This window comes from Neltuma alba, unplaced genomic scaffold, assembly GCF_004799145.2.
Source record: "Neltuma alba isolate B1F8T4 unplaced genomic scaffold, ASM479914v2 tig00012402_pilon, whole genome shotgun sequence".
In the NCBI taxonomy this organism is placed as follows: domain Eukaryota; kingdom Viridiplantae; phylum Streptophyta; class Magnoliopsida; order Fabales; family Fabaceae; genus Neltuma; species Neltuma alba.
The window spans coordinates 237,323-252,429 of record NW_021636895.1 but is presented as its reverse complement, the minus strand read 5'-3'; the positions used below and the strand labels follow the sequence as shown (position 1 = coordinate 252,429).

General features: G+C 34.9%; 1 protein-coding gene across 1 annotated transcript; it reads right to left on the bottom strand.

Annotated features, from left to right (window-relative positions):
- Positions 1-578: 578 nt before the first annotated feature.
- On the bottom strand, positions 579-11,188 carry LOC114726764 (RAB6A-GEF complex partner protein 1-like). Its single transcript, XM_028913462.1, is given in 24 exon segments — positions 579-1,038; positions 1,041-1,074; positions 1,181-1,243; positions 2,060-2,176; positions 2,775-2,852; positions 2,954-3,089; positions 3,187-3,308; positions 3,414-3,455; positions 3,547-3,606; positions 3,817-3,874; positions 4,532-4,711; positions 4,844-4,956; positions 5,274-5,453; positions 5,701-5,754; positions 5,914-6,088; positions 6,480-6,625; positions 6,776-6,971; positions 7,266-7,489; positions 7,609-8,041; positions 8,396-8,808; positions 8,968-9,049; positions 9,835-9,983; positions 10,513-10,620; positions 10,774-11,188. Coding segments are annotated over 24 exon segments (3,360 nt in total). The 5' UTR covers positions 10,921-11,188; the 3' UTR covers positions 579-988.
- Positions 11,189-15,107: the final 3,919 nt, after the last annotated feature.

The following is a 15,107-nucleotide window of genomic DNA, read 5'->3' as shown; positions in this document are numbered from 1 at the left end:
TAATTGAGATAACTCAAATTAAAAAGTATTAAGTGGAATAAATAATTTTTTGATGCAAGAGTCAAAAGCATAATTATTTTTTCATCAGAAGGGCAATGAGAAATTTTATTCATTGCATTACATGATCCAATTTTGCTTGGGCAAGGGCCATCTTCGGACCACCTTGAATTTAGACAAAGTCAGATTTAAAAATGTCTTCGTGTAACACATAAATTATGATGCTACAAGAACTTAAAAGTCATCGTGTTATTTTTAAAATTACTATTACAGTGCTTCTTAAATGTAACGCGCATTCTTCGTAATATTTCAAATTCTCACATGGATGACGCATATAAGCAAACTCGGGTCACAAACTAGTTTGCTCGTGAAAATTCTCTTTCGGACCCTAATCTCTCTTATTTTTATATTCTAAGAAAGATTAGTTTGTTGTGTTGATAAAGAATAATTCCAGTTTTGACGACGAGATCAGCGATGAGAAAGGTTGCAGAAACATTTCAGATATGCCTAACTTCTGCTACGTGTTCCTCTCTCCACGTCTCTTGTGCTATCTCTTTATTCATCAAAAGTGGGGAAAAAAATTAAGTTGCATAAATCCCACTATAAATGTTAAAGCTCACCAGGAGCAGAAAGAAATATATACATGTGGATCTATTCATCCTCCTACAAAAACGTCTTGCCGTCTGTGAATAGGCCAAAAATTTAAAGGAAAAAAAAAAAGAATAATAATGGAATTCTCAGTCATAAACAAGCCTCCCTAAAGAAATTTCTATCCTCTTTCTATACCTAAAAATACAATTCCCTATTCACTGGATTAAGCATGGATAATATGTTGTGTGAACCCAGCATATAGATGTAATTTCTTGGCCCCCACAATCAAAGAGAGAGTAAATTCTTTTTGCGTGTGACATCTTCTCAGTCACTTGGTCTAGATTACTTCAACAGGAAACCATTACGAACCAGAGAAATTCTACGAAAATCAAATCTTCTTTCAGTTCCCATCCACACTTCCAACAGGTGAAAGTTTCTCTGCCAGGTCTCCAGTAAATCATGATATTCAATGAATGCCGCGTGCGACTGTACAGCATAGATAACCAGAGGCAGCAGGAGATTATTTTTTCTTATTAACAAAGTATTATTGTTCTGTTATCGTAATTCATGCTGAGAAATGGAAAAGTCATACCTGCAAGGTATTGCTGTATGCTTTCCACAACCGAACATCATGTCGGAATAGATCAAAAAGAACCTTGATTTTACCCCAACAAAAAAGAAATAATAAAATAAACGCAATGGTCGAGAAAGTTAATTACAGCCAAATGGCTGCTAAACCATGAATGATTCAAATATGTCAAGACCTATCCTCAGACTCAGATATAGAAACCTCTTCAACAGGGAAGGGGATAAAATTTATGAAAAACCTTTTTTTTTTCCGGTGAACTGAGAAACTCAGTTTTCATGGCATGCGAAAGATTGGCATATCCTTCTTCCATTTGTGCCTTAAAACATTTTTTTGATTCACTAAAATGCACAAGACATCTTTCTACAAAGTCCAGCTTAAAATGTTGTCATGCATTTTAATCCATCCAAATTTAGTCGTATCTGCTAACCATGTTGAATTTTGTCAAACAATTCCACCAATGCTATTTTTCCCAAATTGCTATGATACTAATGAAGTTGGTAATATATTGAACAACAAAGCAGATGTTGGGTTCATTTCATGTAAAATCTAAAGAATGCTGGGTCCATTGTTATTATTCCTTTGCAAAAAAGAAAAAGAATATATCCGATTTTCAGTCATTGACATCTGAAAAGTAGTCGCTCACAACAAATTTAGCCGTAGAATACTTTTTAAGTGGGAAAACTTAGAACATTAAGACAGCCAGGACTTAACCGATGCCAGAAGGTAATCTTGTCCAGCGGATGCTCAAACTAAGTTTAAAAAGGAGTTAGCCCCATTAACAAGAATTTTCATTTAGAATTCAAAAAAGTTTAAATTGCTATACTAAAGTCAAAATATCATGTCCTAAGAATCTTAGAAACCATTATCTAGCATCAAACATACCTCAGATCGGCGCAAGAGAGTCGCCAAGACAACTATCCATTCTTTGAACTTGACAGAACACATATGTGACAGAAGAAATTCTGCATCCAATCGGCTCTGTAATGTTCCCATTTGAAGCTGAGAACACAAGAGCGTGCAATAAGCAGGAGAAAAAAAGAGGGGGGGGGGGGACATTGCTGCAAATAATCTAGAGAACTTGGTGACAATTCAAGGCCTGCTTCGAATGTGATAAGGAAAGCATAAACAGCAACAAGCAGCCTTATTATTTTTTTCCATTAAATGGGGTCAACTATATGAATTACACAATGCTATTATGCTCCATTTGCAACCAATTCTAATATAGTATTCACCAAAGGACCTCAATTGATAACTCCCCCAGCTATCCTTCGTCTTTGTGTGTGTGTGTGTAACTTCCTTGATTGATAACTTTCCTGTGACATTTTAAGAAAAGTGGTACTTAAATTATTATTGATGCTTTATGAAACAAGGAAAGCATCGCTTTTCTTAAAATGTCATAAGAGATTTTAGAGTGCAACTGAGTGGATTTATTAATCCATAGTGACAAAGTTACCCAACAAACCCTTGCATTTTTTTCCAACTTCAGGCTACAACAAAGTTGGGCAACATCATCACAACTCATAAAGAGGGTATTGAAAAGAAGAAAGTAGCATCGCAAACAAACTTATTATTAAGCCGCTACAACTTAAAAGCAAACCTTTTGGCTTATTAGTTCAAGCCCTGATGCAAAATTCTCAAGCCGAGCACTCCCGTATCTTTCACGTTGAAGATACTCCTGCAATTGATTGCCATTAAACAGCTTAACCACTTTTAACCAAAAGAAAACAATCTGTCCGGAGGGAGAGATTGGAATAAAGGAACTAGCAATCTTCTTACCACTAAATCAAACTGAGTTCCTTTGACAAATGCAACAAGCTTTGAGAGCTCTTTCCCAGACATCAAGTAGCTAGCATGGCTTTCTAAAATATTCTTAACAGAGGTAACATGGGCACTCTGCTCCTTGAATGAGGAGCTGATTTTGGAACGAAAAAAAGCTTGTTAGGATGGTTGGTGCTAATGATATCCATGCTGTGAATAAAACAAAGGACATTCACTATGTGTACATCTACCTTTTATTCAATGACTGCCTTTGGTGACTAGAACCAAAAATAAAGTAACCCAAAAATCTAGGAGACAAAGAATCACTTGATGCATGATCGAATTCCCTGCCAGATCTCAGCAAGAACCTCACCTGATGACCCAAAACAAATAATTAAGGAAAAGGTATTGCTTCTTCTGTAAAGGACACGCTACTGATCAACCAAATAAATAAGTAATCCTAGTTTCAAAACTGTACCAGCTCCCCAGCAAGTTCGTACAAAGATTCATCAAGGGTAGCCTGCATATATTTTGCAATCCTCATCATTGATATGGCTTTAATTGATCAAACGTTAATGAAGATAAAATAAGCAAAACGGTTTAGCTCAAACCTGTAATAACCTTAAAGCACAATACTGACTAATAGCAGGGCCTTCAAGTTTAGCAATCACCTGTTATATTTAAGATGGAATAAATTGATCATTTATTCTAAAGATCAGGATTCCCTCTTCTGAAGAGAAGGACTTAGACATTAAAAGAAAAAAGATATATTAAAAAAGAAGAAACAAATAAGCCATAACGTTTCCACAGGTTAAGCATAAAAATTAAAAATAATATACATAGATATAGACACACAATAAGAAAAAGGTACTCATGCTTACGAGTATGTAGCAAGCAGCAGTGCGGTACCATCTTCGTTGAAAGCATTCCTCAAACAGTCTATTAGAAACGAAGGGGGAAAAAATGATTTATACAATTAAAATACAACAATAAAACAAGCCCTATAGTTTACACTTTACACTAAGAACTAAGATAAAACACAGGTAACTTCATTTAGGAGAAGCAACCCCAAAAAAAAAAAAAAAATCATGGGGGAGTTAATATATTCCTTTACATTTTGCCATAATAAGATTTTATTCAAGATAGCAGAGATGTGTCATTCTAAATAGCTGCACAGCTAAACCGTTGTTGTTTTATAAATTAGAAGTGCGATCATTGTCAGACTTGCTTTCCCCAGTCTATTCATAGTGCTAAACCACTTGCTTTCTGTTAAGTGTTCTATTCCCATTAAAAAAAAGTGTTCTGGTGTAGAGAGAGAGAGAGCCTGACGTGTTGGAAAACTACGTGACAGGTGCCATGGGAAAAGAATCCAGCAGAAATCCACGAGATATTGTCCACGAGATATTTGCAGAAGAACAGTTCTTTAATTGAGTATAAATTTAGATAATAGTAAACAACTAGAGATCATCAAGTCTACCCTTTTCTTACAAGACAGGGTATAATGAACTTCTTAAGTACAATTCTAAACATTAGTTACAATTAAAATTGAAGGTAAATAAAGAAAGAATGAGGAAAATAGATGCTTGAAGGACATACTCGGCTGATTTACCAGCAGCAGCAAACAAATCTGCCCAATGACGACCATCGGTTTTTCTTGCAACACTTACAACAACATCAAGGTACTCTGGAAAGCTTCTGATCAAATCACAGGTCTTCTCCAGAAGAGAGCGTTTAGCAGGTTTAGACACAGCGATCTGGTTCTTATTTACATTTTGCCTGCAGTGATTCAATTGGAGAGTAACCAGACAAGACAAAATAAATTGAAGGGGGGGGGGGGAATGTTCCATGAAGAAACAAGGACCTGGAAAACCTGAAACCCTCGTTTTAGCATAACGAGATTGAAAGTACCTGGATATATCTGCCTCGAATACTGTGAAAAGAAGCCACTCAAGACAATGTGAAAAATGAGGCTTCTCTGCTGATAGTTCTGCAAGTCTTAAAGCTTCCTCAATTTTGTCCCTCTAGCAGCCGCAGAAATAATAAGAAAAGAATTACACGAGATCTTTTATTTTTTAATACAAGAATCAAGAATGGGATCAAAGAACACCAGAAAAAAGGAAAAGAAAAAAAAGCACATTAAAAACATCGGAGTATAACCATATTACAGTACTATGGCCCCAAATCTCTCTAAATCGGCGTTAACCTACAAAAGTAATCATTTAATCCACAGAAAGGACCCAAAGGGAGTTCCGTAAAGGAGCAATTTAGTAGGTCGTGCATCTTCAATATACATCTTTCATGGACCCAAATGATAGTTTAAATTTAAGAAATTTAATACCTGAAGAAGGTGCCGAAGTAGGCAGTGCAATATTGTTTGTGCCTGAGGAGTGGGTTCAAAACATGGAAACTCTGTGCTTGCTGAAAATGACATTCTCTGAGAAACACCAACAACCACACCAACATTTGGAAGAAGTCCCAGAGGGTATACTTCACGATCAAACTCCAATTCCGGGTCCAACTGAAAAATTCAATGAGTTCTAACTCAGCAACTAAACTGAATCTAGAAATAAACTCCAGCAAAGTTGCATCAGAGCCTAAAATACCATTTTTAGAAGCCTTTGCATGTCTACCAGCTAAAATATACAGATGATAATGTCTTTTTCAAACACTAAAAAGAAACAATGAGAAGCAAGAAGAGAAAATATAATTTTGGTTAACGCAATCTACTACGTATAAACAGTCAGTGCAATAATCTATACACAGACCTGCACGAAATCCTCCTGTTTATACGGATCCGCACCTGGAGATGGATACCAGACCTGTAAAAATGAATAAGCACGAATAAAATATTCAGACAAGTAAAACGGAAATAAACCAGAGGTTAAACCAAAAATTGGCATTAAACCGAGTAAAATAGAATGACATATATACCGAACACAAGAAAGTTCTCGTATGACCAAAAATTGACAGTTAATTACCTGCATGCCTCGGTGACCATAATCTAACCATGAAACTTCCTCTATTAAATTTGTTTTATCCTCTGAATGGCCACAAGTAACCCAAAATAATTCAACCGAATCAGTAAGCTTTCTCTCACGTCCATCATCCAAATCAAGAAGTGAAAGCTCCCCATTTGCTCTCAATATCAAACACCTAAAAGAAATCATTTTCAGGAGGAATGTAACATGAAAAGTGAACAGCCTTCATCCCACTTTCTTAGTTACCTTTGGCTAAAGGAATCAAATTAATTTAGGTTATATTGAAAAAAGAAAAGGAAAAAAAATATTTTCTCCTGGCCTTCAGAATAAAGATAAAAACAGCTAACTGCAGGAAGGCACATATAATTCTTATGCCTAGTCCACAGCAGCAGTTGAAGTAGATAAACTTTTGTATATTTAGTTTGGCATAAGAAAAGGGTTATATAGGATACTGAGGTGTTATATTTAATGAATTTTCTAATGGTGACATTTTAATTGGACCATATAAATTAAATGAGGTAAAATTGATCAGGACAAAAAGAATATAAGCTGTTCGCAGGGCATACCTTGCTGGTTCTCTTGCTAATGAATCCGACATTGATGAAACATCATTGTTTGACACAGACTCTGTAGAGCATTGATCGGGAATAAAGCGCATTGCTGCGGGGTGGCTCTTGGCAGTCATGATAGAAAGTTCTCGTACTGTAGAAAGCTGTTCGCCATGTTATAACTTAAAAATGTATGGTAAACAATGTTCACTGATGAAATTTCAAATACAAATCAAAACAAGTTTCAACGTCCCAAAGAAGAGTGTCATTCACAAAAAGAATAGAGAATAAAAACAACAAAAGTAGGCATTTACCTGTAAATCTGGATTGCCTGAAGGTGTCAACTCACCAATTAATTTTACATGCAATATGTGGACGTCAAAAGGTTTATACGTAACCAGTATATAATCTTGATAGACATCCATCACCATTGGTTTAGCAAGAAGTGACTTTCGACAGAGTAATGAACTTTGATCAAGGTGATATCTTGGGTAAAAGAGCAATTCATACCTGAAACATTGGAAAAAAAGAAAAAACGGTGCCTTGATCTTTAAAACCACTAGGAGAAGAGAAAAATGGTTCCATGTATTGCAATATGCTTCAGAGGAAGTTACAGAAATCAGCTTTCACAAGAGCCGTACTAAGGTGACATAAATGAGGGAAAAAATGGAGAGCCGTCAAAATTGAGGCTTCACAAGAGTATGCACTGCTATATATTAATTGGCTGCAAAGAATCTATATCTGACATAACAAACTTGTAAGAATCAACTACATGCAGCATTTAGATACAGCAAAGTATCTCACGTGTTGGAAGAATCAATATAGTTGCAGACGACAACAATCTTCCCCAGCCATAACAAACCTTTGCATTGAATCTTTTGTTCCTGGGTAACATCACCAAAAACTCGCCACCTTCTTAATCGTATATCATACAATATCAAACCATGGAGACCAGCAACAGCTAAGTACATTCCATCATTGCTAGCTGCAACATGCTGAACGGGCCAGTTTTGGGAGATATAGGAAACCTGCACGTTTTCAAACTTTGTCAGAGGTGTTCATTAAGTGAAGACATAGAGCAAAGCACAAACATTTTCATAACCAAACACAATTGGAATTTGGACCCAAAAGAAAAAAAACACATAACTGGAAGATTAAGATGCAGCATTTTGAGCTCATCAGTCTCTTCTGATTGCACAATAAGTAACCGGTCTTCCCCATAGATTACTTGCCGGATGTAATTGGTGCCTGAAACACCTCTGCTAAGACAGCATTTGCCAAAAGAGAATGAGAGAACTCTCTCTGAAGATTCCTCCTCAACAGCATAAAGTCTATAACCATATTCATCCCACTGCAAAAGTGACGTCCCACCCATCAATGGTTCATGTTTAGATTCCTGGTTTGGCTTAGCCATTGGAGAAGATACAGAACTTAAACCTATTTGTCGAATTGTAGACATCAAACGACATCCAGAAACAGACCAAACAGCAAGTCCCCTTAATTTCCACCCAACTGCAAAAGCAGAGTTATCAGGTGTCCAAGCAATGCAATTAACAGAACCAGTGTCATCCATTGAGTATCTGCCAAAGAGTCAGACCCATCATACTTCATGACATAGATCCAAAACCATCTTAATTGGCAAAATGCATGAAACGCAATCTAGTGATATTATGAAAATATGGAAAAGTGATTATTGCAATAATATTTCTATCTACTCAGCTATATAAGTTTTATCGCACTGAATATGGTCAGAACAAATTACAATGTACTGTTCTTCAATTTAATGATGATAGAACAAAAATAACAAATTAAGCAAATGGCAGTACGAGGATTGAAGAACATCATATGGTAACAAAAAATTAACGTAGAGGAAGCATGTGAGGAGCAAACTGACTGAGAAATAATGTTATTTAAAATGTGTACATATAGCTTACCCCCAGTCATACAAAGAGACCGTGCGTATGAGTGATGCAGATTCACCAAGATCATATAATTCAACTGTTCCTCTCCTGGTACCAACAGCAAGGATTTGCTGCTCTGGAGCTATTGAAGCACATACAGCATCACCACAAGCCAACCTCTTTTCTGATTTAATGGACTCAACCTGCTTTAAACCTTTCTTACTTACAGAACATGAGACAAGTTGCCCATCAGAATATAAGACAAAAAGCAACCTCAATGGAAGACAAAGCTCCAGCTGGACAATTGCAGACTTTGTAGGGCCATTGTTGTTGGACATAAGAACCCTGGGATGACCTTTAGGAGAAAGGCCATTGCCTAGAGTAAGTGGTACCTGAGAATCTTCAATGACTTGAGGATGTGGATCAAATTCAAAAGCCCCACCAAACTGTTCAGGAGAAGATGGAACGATGATAATGATGTCTAACATCAAAAGCAAAAAATTACAGAAAAATCTGTTGAACATTAGCACTCTCTGAATGCCTGAAGAAATGTGTAAAATTGAAATGGATGGCGCAAATTGCTGAATTTGATATATCCAAATTACCTCTCCCTTCCAAGATATACTGTACAAAGTTCCATCAGAAAGTCCAAGCAGCATGTGTTTGTTATCACTTACAATATTGCTCCTGGCAAAAAGGTCATAGAAGGAAAAGTCTGAAGCGAACACTGAGAATGGCTTCACATTTTTAGCCACATAGAACAAAGTAAAACGCAAGACCTGACATTTTCCAGGAAGCATTCGAAAATGGTGGTACATTGGAAGTTTTAAATAAAAAAGGTGGTAGGATCCATGTAACACAATCGTCACAATAGATAGACTCAGAAGATGGGAGATAGACATAGTTACTCCAACAAGCCTTTTCACATAATCATGGGAATGTAAACTTTCTAAAGTTGTTTTAAACATGTAACTTATTTAGTCCAGTTTAGTCCAGTTCTACTACTCAGCAAAATTCCATGCTATTCTACCATCTGTATTTCCAACTTATAACTTAATAGTGAAAACCGAGCCTAAAACAAATATGTTAATCAAGCTCCTTCAAAAAAGCGAAATCTAAGGTGCAGCTAGTTTCAATAATAATGAAGGTATTCTAGTAGCCAAAGGGAGAAGCAAAGTTAATGTCAATCATGGAAAAAGTAGCATAAACAATTTATACAATGCCTATTATATCTCTATTGCTATTATTCAACAATGCATATTTCTTTTAATAAGAGATTGTCATTTCCATTCACGTCTTTGTTCCTTCCCTTTCAGTACCTAACATTCTGCGTTAATTACATAAGACAAAATCTTAGTATCAATATGACCACCTCCCTGTTCAGATATCATGCTAGTGAAATTTTTGTTCAATTTTCTTAACTCATACAGATAAAGAAAATCATAAAATAAAACCTAGACAGTGACACCTACAGTGTTAAATCCTTCACTGCAAAGGGCAATTGTTCACTCAGAAGAAGAGATATCGTAGCAAGGCGCAAAGCTGAGGGTTGCTTCCCTCCAATATGCATTCTTTTTTCTGAGATTTGTGCCTTGAAAATGTGAAGAAAGAAAGACGATGTCTGCAGATAACGTCATAAGAAAATACAGAAGCATTAGGGCATCTACATCATAAGATGACTCTTAAGCAATCAAAGACTAACAGGAACAGAAATATGAATCCATCAACGGAATAGTTTATAAGTCAGAACACAATATAGTACTTTGTGATATAAATTATTAGTAGCGTGAACAATATAAGAACAGGAGATGAAAGTAAACATAGAATCTCACCAAAAACAATCTTTAGATATGAATGAACTTATATTGCAGACAAGTTGCCTATTCTGAATTACAAGCAACAAGTCTCATGGCTCTTCTTTCATCTAAGAACAACGTTGTCCTCAATAAGCACAAAATTTCGTACGCCAGCTTGGCAATATTGACATTTTGATTTAACATGCATATGTTCCACATTGATACGCTAGATCCCACAAAGATAAACTACGGATTATTCCAAATAGCACGCTAAACGATGTATATTAAACATGTGACGAAGAAACTCGAACTGCCTTACATAGATATTCAACAAACGAATGAAAGGAAACTTACGATAATGGCTATTAATTTTGCATCAGGGCTCCACACTGCCTGCAAATTTTCTCCTTCCCTTTGCAATGAATCTGAATCTCTCTTGTACTTGGCCAGTCTCACTTTATTCTGAAGCCGACACAAAAACCACAATACAGTCAAACCTAGAATCCATTCTCTGGGTCCATTAAAATTCAGTTTTCTTTTCTTTTAATGCAAGAAAATGGAGAACACGAATTCATAACAAAACGACTGCTTCACATGAAGTACAAGCACACGTACCTGGGAAGCACTCCATAGCTCGAAGTGAGTGGGGGATACGACGAGTAATTGATGATTAATGACCCTGAGGTATATAATCTTCTGGATTGAGGGGCAGAGTCCCTGTTCAAGCGGAATGACCTGAGGCCATCCATATGCCATATACATCTTGTCGTCCTGTGTTAGTTCTTAGATTTGCTTCAGATGAATGAAAATTATCATAGATCTGAAAACTGGAAAGAGTGACTAAGAAATGTAAAGGAGATCACAAGCATTTCCTGGTGAAAACTGATGCCCCTGCTTCAGCTTGATCCACAATTGAGAAGAACGAAGGAGAATTACGATGGGGGCGAGGGAAAGTGGAAATAAAAACTAATTTTCGTACCAAAAATAAAAACAAGGAGGCAATTTTCACATAAATATGACAATAAGAAAGGAACCCCCTCGAAGATTATCATTTATAAATATGAAAGTATCTGGACACGACTATACATCAATTTTTCGCCATGGAGCGAGGTCAAGAAATGCGATGCAAGCTAGGAAACAACGGACCGAGATGAACGGACTTATGTGATGGAATTAAAGCCTCCTACTTTGTTAAGACTAATTTCTTCACCCCAAAAAATTTACATCTATCACACATATTAATCTTATACTCCTTCTGTCCTAAATATAAAAACCTTATACTAGTATGTATAAGAGTCTTATATTTAGAACCGGAGGAGTATTTATTAATTTTTTTTAAATTATTCCTACTGATACTCTATCAACAATAATTAAGCAGGAAATGAAGAGAAAATATTAAGAAAGATAATTTTAATATTTTAAGAAAAAACATGTCATATTTTTTATAATTATCTAATTTAGTTAACTAATCAAGTTAGTTAAATACATCCTACATTATAAATCAAAGGAGTATAAAGGCAACCTAATGTAATTTTTTTATGTTATTCGTGAAAAATAAATCCGAGTATAGATGTCTTAAAATACAGTATTTGACAATGGTATAGCTACGTTAAAATAAAATAAAAAAAGCCCATATTTGATCTCTTGTTTATAATTATTGTTCCCGTAAATTTAAATTCCAGAGCTGAATTTTTTTTGTCGGAGTGCATTATTATCTCTGAATATGCATTTTTTTAAATTGTTATGGGAGCTTGAATTTTTTTTTTTTTTTTTGGCAATGATTATACAGTATGATGAGTTGATGACTAGGGCTCAAATAATCATATATTATGTGATGATGCAAGAGGCAATTAAAAGTGATTTGTTACCCAAAAAAAAGTGATTTTTTAAAAGAGCACATGGCATACTTAACGAGCCTCTTTTTTCCCAAACAATGAGTTGTATTGTGATGCTAGTTTTAGTTTTTTTTTTTTTCCATACAAAGTACTCTCCGGTCCTTATTATAAGACCCATTTGACTTTTTATTTGGTCCTAATTATAAGACCCAATCCATTTTTTCTCTTATATTTATGCATTTTTTTCCAAGATAATCCTTCTAATAATGATAGTTTTAATCAATATACTTAATTAGCAAGGATATTTTAGGAATAACAACACTTATTTATTATAAATAACTAATTTAACTTACTTCCTTAATCTCCTCAAATAAGTCAATTTGGTCTTATAATTAGGACCGGAAGAGTATCATTTATAATAATGCAGAGATGGAAACATTTAAGCCTATTTAAAAGAATTCGACCCTTTGGGAAAAAAAAACATATCAACGTCAGTTGGGCCCATGAAAAAACTGATATATGTCATTTAACAATAAAAAAGATAGATAAAGGTTTTTTATTTTTTTCCCCAAAAATATCCTTGAGAATGAAATGCCACATTCCCGACATTAGACCTCCTAACGTCCAAAATAAAATAATATAGGGTTGGAGTATTTGCCATTTTTTCCAATTTGCATTTAACAAAAACATAATAATAATGATAATGATAATGATAACGTTTTATATAATGGACAATGAACTTTGAGTCCAAAAAACAAAACAAAAACCTGTTAACTTCATTACTTATCGGGCTTGCATCTCTCTCTCTCTCTCTCTCGGTTGCTATTGCATTTTTGGGCCGAGTCAATGAAATGAGTTAAAAGATGGACTTACTTGGTCGGCCCAAAGTTTATTATAAGATGGGCCCAGAAAAAAGTCCCACCTGAATTAGACCAAGGATTTGTTTTCTTAAGGGGACCAAACCGCGGCTGGGGACCCATGAAGAATAAGCTATTCATCTGGGCCTAATAAAGTCATTTTCAGACGAATTTGAAACAAAACATCATCACACGAATTAAAATTTTTTTTATGATACATTAAAAGTTTAAAAGAGAAGTGCTTACATTTAGTGTTTGACAGTACCTCTAATAAAAAGATACCTATACTTTAGTAAAAAAAAAATTAAAAAGGAAAATGATTGTAACCATATTTTTGTAGTTACCACCAAAGTTTAAAGACTCTGGCACAGTCGAGACAATAATTTAAATTTTTTAACAGCGCAAATATAGTAATGTAAGAAACATCTATTTTCAATATATATATTTTTATAGTTGTCTAATGTTCAATTACTCTTCCGGTCTTAAATATAAGACTCTTATACTAGTGTATATAGGGGTCTTGTATTTAGGATCAGAGGAATATTTTATTTTGGCACACTAGTGCAGCATAAACAAACTACGTTAAAATCACATGCCATAGCCTGACACATTGTCCATTATGATTTTGAATTACTCCTCCGGTCCTTAATATAGGACTCAATTCTTGAGTTGGTTTTTGGTCTTAAATATAAGACCAATTTCTCATATTTATCAATTTTCTCTAAGTTATCCCTATAAATATTCTCTCAACCATAATCAAATAGAAGAGAAATATAGGGTATTAAGAAAGATGATTATGGTGTTTTAGAAAAAATGTGTCACTTTTCTTATAATTAACTAACTTATCTAACTTCCTTAATCTAATCAAATTAGTTAACTGGGTCTTCTATTAAGGACCAGAAGAGTATTTGAAAAATTATTTTCTGCCACTATTTATTTTCTGATGTGTGTATATATGTAAGGGCATAACGTGTGAGGGTGTCCCGTACGGCATGTACAGTGCAGAAAAGTGGAAGGCCACACAGCATGTGGGATCGTGGCTTTAATCAATGCCCCACATTTGTTGTTTCCTCAGCAAATTTATATCTGATTTCCTAACTACTCCTCCGATCCTAATTATAAGACCCAATTAACTTATTTGAGGAGATTAAAGAAGTAAGTTAAATTGGTTATTTATAATAAATAAGTGTTGTTATTCCTAAAAGATCCTTGCTAATTAAGTATATTGGCTAAAACTATCATTATTAGAAGGATTATCTTGGAAAAAAATGCATAAATATAAGAGAGAAAATGGATTGGGTCTTATAATTAGGACCAAATAAAAAGTCAAATTGGGTCTTATAATAGGGACCGGAGGAGTATATTGTTTTTATGCATATATTGTAATTTATAGATTAATATCTAATGAATATCCAAAATCATATACACACACAGCCTCCTTAGTACAACAACTCCGTCACTAATTTAGGCATATTAAAAATAATAATTAAGTTAATCATTTATAATAAATGTATGTTGGTTTTTCTATGTCTTTTTTATCATGTGCGTTGCAACTATCCTTAATAAAAAACTGCTTACTATGCGTAATCAATGAGGATACTCAGAAAAAAATTATAAATTTAGAAGATGAAATGGATCAGTATCTTATATTTAGGATCAAAGTAAACCGTTTATGTAGCACTTCTGTATACACACACTTAATTAGTATTTACTCTCCTATAACATTGATCTCCATCACCTCTTTAATGTGATAAGTGACCCTATTATATATTATGACCACAAAGCATTAATAGGAGTAATTTGTCTGGGTTGCTTTAACATATTAAAGGAGCGCAAACCGAAAACTAAACCTAACCAACCTAACAGCACCGAGAAGAAAGGGTTCTAATTTGATGGAGCTAGCTGGTGGTGTTGTCCTTCACCATTAAAGCGGGCACCCCCCCCCCCAAAAAAAGACCTAATTACTTACTCTCACATCATAGACTGTACCGCCCTTTATTTATGCTTTTGGATTGAATGGGTGTGAAAAACAGAAGCATGTCAACGTCATCACGAAGCTGATGGATCACGTTAAAAGAAGAAGAAGAAGAAGATCATTATATATTGAAACAAGGGGAAAATAATGGAAGGAGAGAGATGGAGGGTGATATGAGGACCACTAGGAAAAGAAGGCAGGGTTGATGAGGGTTTAGAAGATCCAAATGAAGAGTCAAAGAAGAAGATAAGATGATAGAATGGAGCATGTGGGTGTGCATGC